Source organism: Cervus elaphus, chromosome 16 (genome assembly GCF_910594005.1).
Source record: "Cervus elaphus chromosome 16, mCerEla1.1, whole genome shotgun sequence".
Lineage (NCBI taxonomy): Eukaryota > Metazoa > Chordata > Mammalia > Artiodactyla > Cervidae > Cervus > Cervus elaphus.
Window position 1 is genome coordinate 37905804 of NC_057830.1, and position 18048 is coordinate 37923851.

Sequence of the window (18048 nt, forward strand, 5' to 3'; positions counted from 1 at the left end):
CAGACTCCTTCACCTTCCCAGGCCCTAACTCCATCCTCTCAACTCAGGGAGACGTCCAGGCTCCATCGAGGCAACTCCTCCTGTGCCGCAGCCTGGAAATCCAGCCCAGGCAGCAAGATGCGGCTCTCTTGAAGTTCACCTCCCTTGTTACCCAGGGATTACTGTCTGTGCGTCCAGTAGACAGTGTCTGTGAACCACTGTTTCTTATCTTTTTCTCTGGATTTTGAGTTCTTTTTCACAGGAATATAAATTAGGTCCCTCTTACTCCATCTTGGCCAAAAGCAGAATATTCTTATTTCAAGGTATAATAGCAAGAGAGAATGAATGGCAGTCCCAATGTAAAATGGGTAAGTAAATTGAATACGTAATTCTCAAGAGAAGAAATTAAAATGGCCTACAAACATGTGAAAATGTTCAAACCTAAACAAAATTTTCAAGTCATCTTTTTCTCCTATTAAGCTATTTTAAAAAAAAGTACAGTTAATACTCAGGCTTTACAAAGATATAATAAAATAGGATTACTTATAGTACTGTGAGTTCAAACAAGTACATAGTTTCTGAATGCTAATTTAGCACTATGTATCAAAAAATTCAAAAATTGTTCATATCCCTGAATCCAGTTAGCCTACCTGTAGAAATTTAGAAGAGCAATTTATAATATATTGATTCTAAGATTGTTGCTCTTTCACATCTTCACACCTTTGAAATCTGAGCACATGGTATGTGTGTTTAACTTTCAGCATTTTTTCTCAAAGAACGGCACATCTTACAATCACTATCAGTAAGGTTCCAGGAAATATGCTATGTTCAAGGAGTCATGGAAGTGATTGTTTTTAACAGGAGAAAACTGGTAGTAATCTAGCTAGAAAATGCATTAACTTATATCATAACCCACCATTCATTTTGTTTCATGATTTCAAAGCACAATTACTGCTCATGCAAATAGGTGAGGTATGAAGAAATCATAAACAAGTCTGCTTCACACTTTCCATACTTACAAGATTCTCTCCCTTGTCATCAAAATCTGGTTGAGGCAGCCGCTCAGGAACCGGAGACTGTTCAAGTAGCGGGGGACTGAGGCTACTTAAATCCCTTCTACGGACAGGTGTTTGTCCTTTACGCAGTGGAGTGTTAGCTGGCAAAGATTCATCAAACACTTCAGGGCTTAGGTCCTCTCCGAAAGTAACTCTCTTCCTCTTCTTTGTACTTGACAAGACTGTAAAAGTCAAAGTGAAAATTACTCAGTCATGTCCAACTCTTTGCCACCCCATGGACTATACAGTACCCCAGGCCAGAATACTGGAGTAGGTAGCCTTTCCCTTCTCCCGGGGATCTTCCCAACCCAGGAATCGAACCCAGGTCTCCCGCACTGGAAAGCCTAGTACTTTACAATTTTCTTGACCTTCTGTAGAATCTTAACATGACTGGCATATCTAAAAGGCATATCCTAGAATCTTAACATGACTGGATTAGCTATTTGTATAATACAAAATATAGTTTGTAGAGAGAAAAAAAGTTTAAAGTGGAAGAGATATACAATATTTCCAATTTAAAATGTGGTAATAAATTTTAAGTAAATTTTGCATGCTGATTTTAGATGACAAGACTGGAATATCATTTCCTCTATAAATTTTACCATTATACAAAAATGGATAAATGAAGTGGATAGAACCAATTCTGAGAAGACTCTCTACAGAGATTCCATCCTTCACCCCTCAAATATTCTTCACTCCCAGGTAATTTCAGAAGCATCAGGCATCGGCAGGTCATTGACAATATCACAGACTATCTCAGATGTATTTAATAACAAGAAAATTATATCCACATGCTTCAAAATAAACCTGAATTTCTTACCTGCTGTTTGTTCTTTGCAACAGTTTGCAAGACTGGAGGTTAAGCCTGGACAAGCCCCATCATTATAGAGGTTGTCATGGTGTTCCTAAACAAAATAAACAACCATGAATAATTTTACATATATAAATACACATACACAGTCATTAAGAATGGCAACTTGGAATTCCTTTTCTACCAAGGATAGATACTATACAGTACTGCAGATTACCTTTACTTTCATAATTGATCTAACTTAAAATACCATGATATTAGCCACAAAGAAAAACTGGGTTTCTTAGTTATTACTCTAGTAAGTAGTTTTAAGCCAAAATGAAAAAAACAAGAATCTATAATGTGGGCTAAATTCATTTCCTCCTTTTGGATCTGGCCTGGCAAATGAAGTTAAGGAAAATATGAGTGGCCAGAATTACAGTGTACTCTGGACAGTGTCAACTGAAGTATACTGTATAAATGATCTGAAGTATAAGACCTTCCCCAAAATAAGAAAAAAAACAAGTATGTAAATAGCATAATAGGGTGTTTTGGCTTTTGGTTTTCTTTTTTTTAAATGTGCACTATTTTTATTTTATTTGGACCATTTTGAAGGTTTTTATTGAATTTGTTACAATATTGCTTTTGTTGTGTTTTGTGGTGTGTTTTTTTTTTTGGCCACGAGGCATGTGGAATCGTCAACATACTATATTCCACACTGAGTGTAAATGAAAAAATAAAGAGTAAAAAGAAAGTGCCTAGTGCTACTACAAGTGAGAAAGAGGAGGCACAAAAAAATTAGGGTGAGACATTTTCCGTTAGGAAAATGACATAACATTTCCTTTAGGAGTATGACATAACATTTCAGAGGTACTTCTGGGAGCCAAAAGCAATCTTTATTCGATCTGCTCTAGGAGGTGTTGTTCTCTACTGACCTGAAGGCTTTCTACACACAGCTTCACAGCGGGTTTCTTCAGGACAGAACGTAGGACAAACGTCTTGGAGGACAGAGGGTCCTTCTGGCACAGTGGGGTAACCAGGGACCTGACTTCGGGAGCTGTGTCTGTGCTCACTTCTGTACATTTATCAACCGAAACGGCATCACTGGGTCCTCTCCCTTCTACGGAGGCAGCATCCTGGATTCCTTCAACACAGAGTTGTAACCATGAGGGGGGCAGACGTCTGAGTCAGTCCATTCTACACCAAACGTAGTGCGTATTTACAAAGGGAGTAACATGCTTCTCAGAAATTCAACCCTAAGACATCCTGCTTAGAGTGTAACATCTGGGATTTCACTTGGAAATACAAAGAAAAAAGGGAGAGAGAGAGAGAAGTGGCACTGGTCACAGCTTTTAGTTCAAATCGAGCTAACTGAGAGTAAAAGTATGAAGGGGTGTCAGCTCCATGGAAAGTTAAACAGGAATCCTTGGCTCAGCTATTAACTGTTAACTTGCCTCCACTCATGATGCCTATGACGGCCATCCTGAAACTAACCTGAGCTAGACAACGAATCTTGACCAATCTTAGTGCTGCAATCAGAAGCATTTCTAGGATGCCAGTCTGGTAGGAGGGAGAGGACAAGATGCTGAGGAGAAAGATTATTATTAAATAAAACAATTCACATACTGTGTTGTTTAGCTGCTAAGTTATGTCTGACTCTTTGCAACCCCGTGGACTGTAGCCTACCAGGTCCTCTGTCTATGGGATTTCCCAGGCAAGCATACTGGAGTGGGTTGCCATTTCCTCCTCCAGGGATCTTCTTGACCCAGGGACTGGACCCGTGTTTCCTGCAGTGGCAGGCGGATTCTTCACCACTGAGTCACCAGGGAAGCCCTCCTGTGCCGTTAAACAAGGCAAGGCTCCCCCTGCAAATTCTCTGAAGACCACTGCCTGATGACTGACATGTAACACATATATTCTGGGTGCTTAAGAGATACAATGATAAACACAATAGTCAAAGCCTCCATGGCCTGGGGACAAAGAGACAACATAAAATATAGTAACCGGGAGGCGCAGAAGGAAGGAGGCGGCTGTGCCTATAAAAGGCCAGTATGTCATCTCTCACACAACAAGAGCTCTAAAACATTTCTACTAAACCATGAGCTCCTAAAATGCAAGGAATGGTTTCAGTGCGTCTAAATGTTCGCATACAAGTAAACCAACCATAAAAGTCTACTGAGCAAACATTTCATGGGTCAATCAGCACAGGTACCAAGGAAGAACGAAAAACTTACCACTTGAAGCCTCTGTAAGTTCTGAAAGTAGAGGAGACTCATTCATTAAACATCCAGACTGTAGATTTAAACCAGATGCAGAAAATTTCTTGGGGGGAAACAAACAGTAAAGAAGTATTAAACTTTATTATTTATAGGATTACTATTTTTATAAAGAGTTGAGTTAGCATTACAGATTATCTGGAAATCTGATGTTAAATCAATCAATGCATCACTTCATTATCTAGTTAATTTTTACGGAAGTATGTAGGAATAGAACTAAAAACAGAGTATTCATTCTCACTGACTCCCAAACATCCAATCCGATGATGCTCAATTCCCTAGGAAGCATTCATAGGGCACAGTTTTTGCTGCCTTATTGTTTGAAGTCTAGAAAACTACGTTAACTACTTTCCTTAAAGAGGAAATTCTCAAAATAATGAAAAACAAAATTACTAATCAAACAACAGAAAATATCAATAGCTAGAAAGGGAAAACCATTAATGGTCAGGGTAGAAAACACACTCCTATTAATGTGGAAACCATTTCTAAATCATGATGTGTGTCCAAAAATTAATCAAAATTCTGATAAAAGAATTACCCTCAGATTACTGCATATCAACTAGAACAGGGCAGAGAGAGCAGAGATTATAAGTGACTCTGAGATACACATGAAACTCATGGGTCCGGATGGTTGACCATAAAGGGCAGCAAACATCTACCAAGCCAGTCTAGACAGGATCAACAGGACATGTGCTGGATCTACATGACAGAGAAGGTGCAGGAAAAAAGCTTCCACTCTACCAACATAAGGTGTCTTCTCTCACTAAAGAAACAGGAATCTACTGCATCAAAGCAAAACCAAGGGAGAGAACTGGCTCCCTGTTTACACTTGCGTGAAGGTCGAGGATCCTCGGGTTGGTGGCGCTAGTGGTAAAGAATCTGCCTGCCAATGTAGGAGATGTAAGAAATGCAGGTCTGATCTCTGGGTCAGGAAGACCCCCAAGAGGAGGGCATGGCAACCCACTCCAGTATTCTTGCCTGGAGAATCCCATAGACAGAGGAGCCTCATGGGCTACGGTCCATAGGGTCACATAGAGTCAGACGTGACTAAAGCAATTAAGTACGCACACACGCAAGGATCTGCCACAGTATTACTGAACGCATGTTGATTCTCATCTTTTGATGATGTTGACAGCCTCTAGGTAGTTATAAGCAACAACAAAAAAATCCCTATGGCTACTTGAAAGAAGTGGGGAGAGCAAGGGAAAAATTGCTAATGACACCTTGCTTTCCAGCCAGTGTTAAACCAGTAAGGGGCTGCAAGGCAGACATGCCAGACCCCAGACCTTGGGGGTACAGCCCAAGTGTAACTGCCACCTCATTCACCAGGTCTGTGTAAATAAGATGCTCATATGTCTACTGCCCACGGCAGACAAAATGCTGTTCAAGGGCGGGACTGGGACTTTCTCACCATGGTACCACTGGTATCTAGAATAATACGTCACAAATAGATCACAGGGCTTCATCTTTGCCTAGTGTTTTTCGTATCAAAAGCAACATATTGATCAAAGCAGTCTCTCATAGCCAGTAAGCCAACCAACCACAAAAAAATTTAATAAGCAGGAAATCCCTCATACACACACGATTTAAAACCCAGCTCAAATATAGTAATAGCATGTTGTTCTTGTTTAGCCGCTGAGCCATGTCCGACTCTTCTGCAACCCTATGGACTGCAGCCCACCAGGCTCCTCTGTCCATGGGATTTCCCAGGCAAGAATACTGGAGTGGGTTGTCATTTCCTCCTCCAGGGGATCTTCCCAACCCAGGGACTGAACCTGTGTCCCCTACACTGCAGGTGGGTTCCTTTACCACTGACCCACCCGGGAAGCCCAAACATTGCAACACAACGTACGTAAGTGCTAACATTGCAAAGGGCATGGATAGTCCTCAAACTGGCTAGCTAGAAAACCCAAAACTTCACTTCCTGTTCCCAGTAAGTGGATTACCTGGGAGAGATCAGCAAAGGTTTCAACAGTACACTTCATGTCTGTACTGGGACAAGCAGCGACATTGACGTTGGGTGTCTGGAGACGAACCGCATCAGTTACATTTACATCAGAGCTGCTTGGAGAGGATATCCTCCGACGTTTGGATGGTGACTGTGCAGAGAACTCAGACAGCTGACATTCACCAAGACTTTCCTTTTTGGCTAGGTACACAGAACAAAACAAAAACAAAACACAGGTTCAAATATTTTCTTTTACAATATCATTTGAAAATTGCACCCATCATCATAATTTCATGATGCAATTTAATGCATGAACATAAATCCTTTAACAATGAAAAGGAAAATCTAGTAGTACATTTTTATTCAAAAAAGGAAATCTAACTGAAATGCAAGAGAACATGACTGCTAAAAAGATAACAATTTAATTACCAGAATGAACTTTCTTTGTGCTTTCAAAAGATACACCAAGATATATTTGCATTTCTAATATAATATTTCATTCTATTTTTAAATTTAAAATGAAACCTTTTCTTTTGAACATTTTAAAGGATGTGGTTATGTTCCAATATTGGTTCTGTTCTGATTGTATATGATTTTACAAAAAACACAGCCACAATTTTTCCCGGGTACAAAAAAGGAATTTAACTGTCTACAGAATTTATAGCAATTATGTAAATAAAATATCTTAAAGCTCAGATAAAAACTGAAAAATAGGTAAGTTACAAATTACAAATATAACTGAGTACATGGGAGAAGGTTGTGTACTGCAGAGGTAGATGCACTGGATTTGTATTAACAATGCCCTACAATCAAGTAGGTGTTGAAATGTACCTGCAGATGGTTCAAGAAACCATGGTTCAAGAAACCAAACAAAACCATTTGGAACCTTAGGATTACGTCGATTACAGCAAGGCCAGGATTTTGTCTAGTTCTGGGGTCTGAAATGCTTTGTGATTGGAAAACCAAAAGTGACAGAAAAAATTACCAAAAAAGTTACAATCTAAAACTTATGGTAAAGAGTATGGCAGGCTATTAAGATGTCAGAATAAATATATCTGTTTACAATATCAGGGTTGAGTGTTTGGTATTCATATAAATGCTTACCAAACTTAATAATAATCCTCTAAAAAACCAAGGGTTTGGCAGAAAAACAACAAAATTCTGTAAAGCAATTATCCTTCAATATACAAATAAATTAAAAAAGGAAAAAAAAAAGAAGAAGGGTTGTTCATGCAAATCTACAGCATGCCCAATTTTAAAGATGAAAAGAGTCCATGGACTCTGACATTGTAACATTTAACACTTAATTGTGGCCATATGCAAACATAAGGTGTATGCTCAGGAATGATGTTTTTTCAAGAGAAATCAGAAATCTAGATTTTTGTGTGAAACATCCCAAATTTTAAATGTTAGGCTCCACTGAAAAATATGGCTTTATTCAGAAAAGACAGCTTTCACACTATAGAAGTAAATCTTTTTTTTAATATCTCAGAGGTTTGTCTCAAAAGATGCAAAAGTCCAAACGGACTGAATTCTTTCTACTCACTCGAGTCTCTGGTCTTGAACACTCCTTCCGCCTCTGAGAATTCAGGACAGTCAGTCATTTTCTCGTTTTCCTTTATGCAGTTAAAAGCCAAATGGAAGGCAGACATTTGCTCTCTTAAAGAATAAACATTTCGATACAAAGCAGGGCTGCCCTGTTAAAATATAGAAGCACAGAGGACATTACGAATCAAGCCAAAGATGGGCTTTTTGAAGATCAGAGGTAAAAAGTTAATAGAGAATAGACCCTCCTCCCTTGAATCGAACATTTTTAAAACAATTTTTTTTAATTTTCTGGCCACGCCACTCAGCATGTAGGATCTTAGTTCCCTGACTAAGAGTCGAACCCGTGCCCCTGAAGTGGAAGGATTCCCTTTAGAGGAACCGTGGAGTCTTAACCACTGGATCGGCAGGGAAGCCCCAAATCATGTGTCTTCAGTCTGAGTACGCAGAGTGCTGCCCTCACCTCCGTCTCTCCTCTCTCCTCCTCGTGCCGAGTCACTCATTTTGCGACCCCATGGACTGGAGCCCGTCAGGCTCCTCTGTCCGTGGGATTCTCCAGGCAAGAATACTAGAATGTGTTGCCATGTCCTCCTCCAGGGGATCTTCCCAACCCAGGGATCAAACCCAGGTCTCCTGCATTGCAGGCAAATTCTTTACCATCTGAGCCCAAGAATACTGGAGTGGGTAGCCTATCCCTTCTCCAGCAGATCTTCCCAACCCAGGAATCAAACCGGGGTCTTCTGAATTGCAGGTGCCATTATTTACCAGCTGAGCTACCAGGCAAGCCTTACCAAAGAGCAACAGCTACTCTTCAGTAGCTGTTAAAGGTTTATATTACTACTGACATGGAGCAACAGGTTGGCCAGTAGTGATACTGACAAACCCATGGAGGAGACAAGAGAGGTCTGGAGTAGATGGGAAGTGCTTTAAAAAGACACCCAGACAAAACACATCCCAATTATTTGAGGGTTAAACAAATCTTTACATTCGATGACTTCCCTGGTAACTCAGATGGTAAAGAATCTGTCTGCAATGTGAGAGACACACGTTTCATCCCTGGGTCAGGAAGATTCCCTGCAGAAGGAAATGGCAACCCACTCCAGTATTCTTGCCTAGAGAATTCCATGGACAGAGGAGCCTAACGGGCTACAGTCCATGAAGAGTTGGACCCAACTGAGCGACTAACACTTTTACTTTCATGAACGTTGAGTTATATGTGTTGTTTACAAATGATGTATATTATCCCTTAAAAACTGTACAGAAGAACTTTTCTTCCAAAGAGGAAATATGGATGAACAGCAGGCACGTGAAATGATGCTCAACATCACTAATCATTAGGGAAATGCACATCAAAACCTCAGTGAGGTATCACCTCACAGCTCTCAGCATGGCTATCATCAAAAAGATCACAGATCAGGACTCCCTGGAGGTCCAGCGGTTAAGACTCTGTGCTTCACTGCAGGGGGCATGGGTTTGATCCCTGGTCTGGTAACTAAGATCCTGCATGCCACATGGTGTGGTCAAAAAAAAGGAACCCTCATTGCTGTTGGTAGGAATGGAAATTGGTGTAGTCACTGTGGAAAATAGTATGGAGGTCTCTCAAAGAACTACAAATAGAACTACCACATGACCCAGCTGGATATATAACCCCCCAAAACCTCTAACTTGAAGAGGTATATGCACCCCAATCTTCATAGCAGCATTATTTTCAATTGCCAAGGTATAGAAGCAACCTAAGCATCCATCAACAGACCAAGGGATACACGATGTATGTACATATACTGGAATACTGCTCAGCCATAAAAAAAGAGTGTAATGTTGCCACCTGCATCAAATGCACTTGGAAGGCATCATGTTAACTGAAAACAGACAGAGAAAGACAAATACTGTATGATATCACTTAGATGTGAATCTAAAAAACACAGCAAAAATAAAACAAAAACACAGCAAACTAGAGAATACAACAAAAAAGAATCAGACAGCTATAGAGAACAAACTACTTTTTATGGGACAGGGGGTAATATGGGGTTGGGGGGGTGGCGGGTGGGAGGTACAAACTGGTGGATATAAGACAGGTTACAAGGATACACTGTACAACACAGGGAATATAACCAAAACTTTGTAATACCTATAAGTGGAATATAACCTTTAGAAATTATATAAAAAGTAAAAATTCTAAAAATTAAAGTTAGTATTAAGAATGTTGTGTCCACACAGTTAGTGAAGGGTCTACCCAATAATAAAAGAGAGAGAGAGAGACTATATGGAGATTAAGGTTGCAAGAAAACAACAAATCCTAGAGACAGAGCTATGAAGAAGGGACAAGAAGAAACTATTTGGAAATTTTTACCACATTTTGCTAAAAATAAGATCTGACGATCTGCCTTGGCCCCTGAGTCACGTGGAGGTCTCAGCATAACTAGTTCCACCCATGCTGGTCTCTATTCATTTCCATCCATACACACCAGCTCCCCAGGGGCCAGAACAAGAGACAGATGTTCTGCAGTAGCTTGGGAACCTTAGCTTGGATACCCCTCTACACATACCCTCTCTCCTTTGGCAACCCTGAGCTAAATCTTTCTGATGTCATGGGGGGCTTACTTCCTCAGAGGTGAAAGCTAGTCATTTACTCAAAGTACAAAGCCAAATAGTTAAAAACGGAGCTCTCTGGAAACTCTGCTAATAGCTGACGCGTCATGAAATTAAATTGCTACTAGCAGGGGTCGGGGTAGGGAGCTTCCCTGGAGGCTCACTGGTAAAGAACCCGTCTGCCAATGCAGGAGCTGTTTAGTCGCCCAGTCGTGTCCAGCGCTTTGTGATCCCAGGAACTGTAGCCCACCAGACTCCTCTCCGTGGGATTTCCCAGGCAAGAATATTGGAGTGGGCTGCCATTTCCTTCTCCAGACAATGCAGGAGACACGGGTTTAATCCCTGATCTGGGACGACCCCCTGGAGAAGGAAATGGCAACCCACTCCAATATTCCTGCCTGGAAATCTCATGGACAGAGCAGCCTGACAGGCTACAGTTCATGAAGTAACAAAAGAGACACAACTTAGCGACTAAACAACAAGAAGCAGGAGAAGTACCAGATAAATGTAAGTGATGTATAATTTAAGAGTTCTGTTACCCATAAAATAAATTACTGATTAAGTTCTCTATCTAGAACTTCTCCCCACCCACCGCTCCCGCCTGTATTATTTAGACTAGCAGAGTTCCACTGATTTGGAGCTTACAGCAATTTAAGGAATTACACTAACAAGCAAAAATAAAATAAAAAATTACTTCCCTTTAAGATATCATATGGAGAAAACCCTGTTAAAATCTTGAAGCCATGTTTGATGGTGAATCTGCTCACACTCTTGATTTTATTCCCAGTTAAATACATTCATAAAGCAAACTTTGTTACATAATAGAACATTTAAAATTCAAACAGGTTGACAGTGTAAACCTTTATGACATAAACAGCACATAACATTCATAAAAAGCTGGTGGTCAACTCTCATCTGAGATGCAGAGAAAGAAAGGGTTTATCCTAAAGCCAGACAATTTATGTTTAATGTACCTTTTTTGTAAACTTATATTTGAACATGGGAGGGTTAGGTTTAATCCCCTAGGAGTCTGGCCCATTTTGAAATCTGCTTTAAACAAATTAAAGCTTCCCCAGTCAAAATCATTGTTCCTCTATTTCCTGATTGAGAAAGAGAACAACGTTCATATATGAAAAGTAAAGGAAGCATTAAAAAACATACTGCTTTTTTGGATATTTTTGTCTTTGGAATTATATCATTCGGTCAACACTCTTTCCCTGTGCCAGAAATCATTTGAAAGGCTCAGAATACAGGAGGAAATGGCATTCTAGAGTAAAATTCTGAAAACGTATTCATATAATCTCAAGTACAAGAGGTGTCACTGAGAAACTAAAAAAGGAGTGTGATTCGGTAATAACAGTGCTGCTCTGCTTGAGTCAGGACGGCGCTCCCTCTGAAGTAACATCTGAGTTGAAACGAAAACAGTAAGTGGGAGACTAAAGAATTCACCCGCAATGCATGAGACCTGGGTTCGAGCCCTGGGTCAGGAAGATCCCCTGCAGAAGGGAATGGCAACCCACTCCAGTATTCTTGCTTGGAGAATCCCAAGGACAGAGGACCTTGGTGGGCTACAGTCCACGGGATCTCAGAGAGTCAGACAAGACTCACTGACCAACACTATGAATATGAATGAAAGGAAGATACGGGAAGAGGGAGGCATCCTGCAAGAACAAGGCAGAATAAGAGGCCTGGAATGCAGAGAGGATGTGGCAGAAAGAAAGCAAGGGTGCCCAGAAAATGGCAGGAGACAAGGAGCTGAGGATGGAGTGGGCAGGGCTTGGATCAGGGAGGGCATGAAGGCTTCAAGATGGGGTTTGAGTTTAATTGAAGGCATAACAGGAATCCACAGGAAGGTTTTAAGAGGCTGAGTGACTGATCTGATTCATACGTTAGCATTTTTATTATTTCTTGCTGTTGCACTCCGCGGCATGTGAAATCTTTGTTCCCCGACCAGGGATTGAACCCTTGCCCCCTTGCACTGGAAGGGCGGAGTCTTAACCACTGGACTGCCAAGGACGTCCCTTATTCGTACTTGAAATGTCTCTCTCCGACTGCTCTGTGGGATGGTGGATGGATCAGGGAAGGTGAGAAATAAGGAGACTAGTTAGGAAGAAGCAGCTGGTGATTCAGGTAGAAAGTACATAAGGGCCGTGGCAGCCGAGCTGAGAGACGCGAGAGCTTACAGAGAGGTTTCTGAAATGAAGTGAAAAGGCAATGCTGGGTTGGATGTGAGAGATTAAAAGGAAAGAAACCGAGGAAGACTGGTAGGTTGTTGGCCTGAGCGACTGGAGGACGGTGTGTGCTGAGATGGGGAAATGGTGGGGAATGGAAACCTAGAGTCTGGCTGTGACCATGTAATGGCAACCCAGTCCAGTGTTCTTGCCTGGAGAATCCCAGGGACAGAAGAGCCTGGTGGGCTGCCGTCTATGGGGTCGCACAGAGTCGGACACGACTGAAGCGACTTAGCAGCAGCAGCATGCAATGCTCCAAGTGCTTACTGAAACACCAAAGGGAAGATGCTGGATAGGCAAGAGGGTATCTGAGTATGGAGCGCTACAGAACTTTGGGCCAGTGTTAGACATTTTGGAGTCACAAGTCTATAGACAATGTCCAAAGCCACGGGAAAGGATTAGTTTACATAAGGAAAGCAACAAAATGGGGGCAGAGGAGAGCCTGGGGGCACTCAAACATTTTTGAGGGGAGAACTAAAAAAGGGAGATCAGCAGAGGAAGGGATGACAATAACAAGAAGAAAATGAGGTGAGTTTGGGATCCCCAAGAGCCAAGCAAAGTGCTTCAAGGAGGGAGTAGCTGAGTTCAGTCAAATGTTGAGGCAAGGTTGATTAAGATGCAAAGTAAGACTTAATTAATCATGGTCTTGGCCAAGGTGTGGGCCATTTGGGATCAATGCAGAAGCCCAGGTGGAGTGGCTACAGTCACTGGAGATGATGGAAGAGGAGTAAGACAGGACGGACAACTGTTCAAGGAGTTTCCTGTGAGGGACAGGCACGGAAATGGGACTCCATGGGGGTCTAGAGAAAGTTAAGTGGTAGTTGCTCAGTCATGTCTGACTCTATGTCCCCATGCACTGCAGTCCACCAGGCTCCTCTGTCCATGGGATCCTCCAGGCAAGAATATTGGAGTGGGTCGCCATTCCTCCTCTAGGGGATCTTCCTAACCCAGGAACTGAACATGGGTCTCCTGCGCTGCAGGCAGATTCTTTACTGTCTGAGTCACCAGGAAGGCCCCTAGGGAAAGTTAAAGGAACGGATAAAGATTTGTTTGTGCTAAAGGAAAATGACTCAAAAGAAAAGGCTGGATAAGACCAATGCGGAAGGGAAAACAGGTGAAAATAACACACAGGGTCACATAACATAAAGATTTGAATACTCAAGTAACTTATCTACTGGGAAGTTGTAAAGGATGAGAAGTGCATTTGTATTTAAGATAAAAGGGATGAGGAAGAAAGAGGGCTAATTTTTCATTGAACACAGTAGGAAGTCAATAGCTAATGCCTTACTACTGAAAGAATAAGCAGCAGCAACTAGAGGAAAAAAAGAAAAGACATCAAAATAGGAAAGGGGAAAATAAAACCATCACTATTTTCAGATGACAAATGTACAAACAGAACCACACTAAAAACTGCTAGAGTAAAGAAACGCAATAAAATTGCAGAATACCAAATGATCACACAAAAATCTGCTGTGTTTCTACACTCAAATAAACAATTATAGGAAAGAAGATTTAAGAGAACATTTACAGCTATATCAAAAAGAATACTAAGAAATAAACTGAACCAAGGAAGTAAAAGATCTGTATCTTGAAAACTGTTAAGACACTGATGAAAGGAACTGAAAGAAGCACAAATAAATGGAAAGGTATTTTGTGCTCATGGACTGGAAGAAGCATTTGTTAAAAGGTCCACACTACCCAAAACAACCTCCAGGTTCACGGCAACCCCTGTCTAAATGTCAACAGTGCTTAAAATATCACAGAAATGAAACAAACAATCCTAAGGCTTGTTGCTGGTCAGTCGCTCAGGGGTCTCTGACTTTGCAGCCCCATCATGCACCACAACACGCCGGGCTTCCCTGTCCTTCACGATCTCCTGGAGTTTGATCAGACTCTGAGACTGAGCACCAGCAGTTTTGCAAGTGTCGCACTTTTAAATGTGAACAGAGTCAAGGATCATTCGGCACCTGAAGAAAAGATTTGAGCATGAGCCAGAACCTAAAACAATTAAATAGTAAAATGAGACCCCGAGATCTAAGGAAGAAAAAACTATAATGTCAACAGTCCACCGTGAGAGACAGTCCATCACGATATTTTGTAACAGCAGGAATGGAGCTTCCAGAATGAAAAGGCCAAACAAAAGATAGGGAATCAAAGACAAGTTGAATGAATGAAGGAATGAATAGGATTTTTTCATTCTCTAAGCTAAAATACAACAGAAAATGCTTTCAAAATTTCGAGGGAAAATAGATCCAACCCAGATTTCTACATAGGATAAACGGTAATTCAATTATGTTGGCAGGATAAACTTTGTCAGATATGCAGAGGCTCCAGAAAAATGAGGTAGTACACCAAGAAAAGATATGAGATTATGGAGAAAGGAAATATAAATAGGAGAGAAAAAGGACATTACCAAGGATGGTGAAAGGAAGTCATGAAGTGACAGCTGTCCAGCAAATCTAGATCAAAGCCAATCTAAGTCAGAGGACACTAAGAAATGAGGAAAGAATGGACGGACTCCTAAGATTTACAGTTCTGTCAGAGTGTGGGGATTCTCAAGATTACATGAGAAAAGATTAAACCAAAAAAAAAAAAAAAAAAGCAGGAGATGCAGGTTCAATCCCCGGGTTGGGAAGATTTCCTGAAGAAAATGGCAACCCACTCTAGTATTCTTGCCTGGAGAGTCCCATGGACAGAGGAGCCTGGCGGGCTACAGTCCAGGGGTTGCAAAGAGTTGGACACAACTGTGTCCACATGCACATAAGCACACACACACCACAGATAATGCAAACAAGAACCTTATTTAAACCAACATTGTAATTGGTTGTATTGGCAGGAAGGGGAAAGTGTTGGAACAGTTATGGTTAGGAGATGTCAGAGAGCAAAACCCTCATTTTTCACAGAAATAAAAACAATGACAGCAAATCTAAAACATAGGGACTTGCCTGGTGGTCCAGTGATTAAGACTCCATGCTTCCAATGTCGTGGCTGCAGGTTTGATCCCTGGTTGGGGAACTAAAATCTCACATGGCGTGCAGCACAGCCAAAACAACAACAAATACCATGTTCCAGGCAGAGTTGTAAGTGCTTCATGTGTATTAATTTATTCATCCTCATAAAACTCTTGCTACTATTATAACCCATTTTATACATGAGGAAACTGGGACACAGAAGTCAACTAATCTGCCAAAAGTCACAATGAACTAATAATAAACCCAAGAATCTAATGCCAGCAATACAACCCCACAGGCCATGCTGCCGTCTGCTCTAACAGTTCTCAAGAAGTCTTCACACTCTAAAAAATGACTGAGCACTTCAAAGACTCTCAATTCATGTGGGTTGTATCTTTCAAGACTATTTCAAAAACTTTTTCAGAATTGTGGACATTTTTCTTTAATGCACCACAAAATTCAGTAAGGATTTCTTAAAGGTTAGTTGCAATGTCAGATACGAAGTTCAAATTAGTTAAAAGTTAGTCAAAAGTTCAAGTTAGGTCAATGAACTTTTCATATTATGTTATGTTAGAATCCATGGGCTTATCCTGCAACTTGAAGGTACATTTTGCAAACACTTGTCGTGCAGAAAATACTGGTTCATTCAGCTGTGCATATCTTCCAAATGCTGACATATTTTTATTATGCAATATCCAAACATCACATTCATTAATAGCCTCACAGATCCATCAGAAAAGCAGTCACTGGGAAGTTGTCCAGTAAGTTCAGAGTGGTGGTGAATACAAGCTTTTCATAATTTTGTTTTTCTCTCAAAAACTTCAATTTTTTTCATTGGGAAGAAATACCTGTCTTTCCTTGAAATGGCAAGTTCACTGTTCATTTCTGAGAAAATGCCAGCCACATTCCCAAGTCTGGCTAACCATGACTGTTTGTCATATAAATATGATGCTCCATGAAAATAATAGCTAGTTCAACTCACAGCGCCGACAGTCACATCCACAATTTTTCTGGAAACATCCACCACACTTTGGCATGTACTTTGAAAGTGTGCGGTGTCCACTTCCTATTTCATCACACATAATATTGCAGGGTTGAAAAATTAAAATGGATGATTTTTTTTATTGCTTCATCAAGGAAGTTAAGTGAAACTGGACTTATTATTTCCTGTGAATGCTGAACAGTGATGAAGGTAAAATGACTGCTTGGTGCTATCAGCTTTTACACCATGAATGTAAACATCAATAGAGTGAAAAAAGGGCAAATTAACATCTTAGTACTGTTTTAAAACATACTTTTGACCTCATGGACCTCTTGGATGGGACTCAGATTCCCAGGAACCTGCAGATAATTTTTGAGAAGGCTTGCAGTGCACTCAACAGCCTTCCATCTACACAGGGTCTAAAACTGAAAGATACAGAAGTGCCAATAAAAGTACCTTTTAAAATAGGAAGGTCAAAAAGGATTAATCTCAAAAATATACAAGCAACTCCTGCAGCTCAATTCCAGAAAAATGACCCAATCAAAAAATGGGCCAAAGATCTAAATAGACATTTCTCCAAAGAAGACATACAGATGGCTAACAAACACATGAAAAGATGCTCAACATCACTCATTATCAGAGAAATGCATATCAAAACCACAATGAGGTACCATTACACGCCAGTCAGGATGGCTGCTATCCAAAAGTCTACAAGCAATAAATGCTGGAGAGGGTGTGGAGAAAAGGGAACCCTCTTACACTGTTGGTGGGAATGCAAACTAGTACAGCCACTATGGAGAACAGTGTGGAGATTCCTTAAAAAACTGGAAATAGAACTGCCATATGAACCAGCAATCCCACTCCTGGGCATACACACCGAGGAAACCAGAATTGAAAGAGACATGTGCACCCCAATGTTCATGGCAGCACTGTTTATAATAGCCAGGGCACGGAAGCAACCTAGATGCCCATCAGCAGACGAATGGATAAGAAAGTTGTGGTACATATACACAATGGAATATTACTCAGCCATTAAAAAGAATTCATTTGAATCAGTTCTGATAAGGTGGATAAAACTGGAGCCCATTATACAGAGTGAAGTAAGCTAGAAAAAAAACACCAATACAGTATATTAAACTGCAAGGAGATGCAACCAGTCCATCCTGAAGGAGATAAGTCCTGGGTGTTCATTGGAAGGACTGATGTTGAAGCTGAAACTCCAATACTTTGGCCACACCTCATGCGAAGAGTGGACTCATTCGAAAAGACCCTGATGCTGGGAGGGATAGGGGGCAGGAGGAGAAGGGGACGACAGAGGAGGAGATGGCTGGATGGCATCACCGACTCGATGGATATGAGTTTGAGTAAACTCCGGGAGTTTGTGATGGACAGGGAGGCCTGGCGTGCTGTGATTCATGGGATCACAAAGAGTCGGAAACGACTGAGCGACTGAACTGAACTGAACGCATATATATGGAATTTAGAAAGATGGTAACGATAACCCTATATGCCAGACAGAAAGAGACACAGATGTACAGAACAGACTTTCGGACTCTATGGGAGAAGGCGAGGGTGGGATGATCTGAGAGAACAGCATCAAAACATGTATATTATCAAGTGTGAAACAGATCGCCAGTCCAGGTTGGATGCATGAGACAAGTGCTCGGGGCTGGTGCACTGGGATGACCCAGAGGGATGGGAT

The 18048-nt window shown here is 41.1% G+C and overlaps 1 protein-coding gene across 1 annotated transcript in view; it reads right to left on the reverse strand.

Annotated features, from left to right (window-relative positions):
• The window catches only part of CDCA2 (cell division cycle associated 2), a 41232-nt gene that overhangs the window by 19385 nt on the left and 3799 nt on the right, over nt 1–18048 (reverse strand). Inside the window, exons 5-10 of the mRNA XM_043927734.1 lie at nt 7595–7745; nt 6047–6249; nt 4059–4146; nt 2760–2968; nt 1855–1939; nt 999–1216 (exon numbers count right to left, since the gene is read on the reverse strand). Coding sequence (XP_043783669.1) covers nt 999–1216; nt 1855–1939; nt 2760–2968; nt 4059–4146; nt 6047–6249; nt 7595–7745 — 954 coding nt within the window. The remainder of the gene's footprint in view (nt 1–998; nt 1217–1854; nt 1940–2759; nt 2969–4058; nt 4147–6046; nt 6250–7594; nt 7746–18048) is intronic.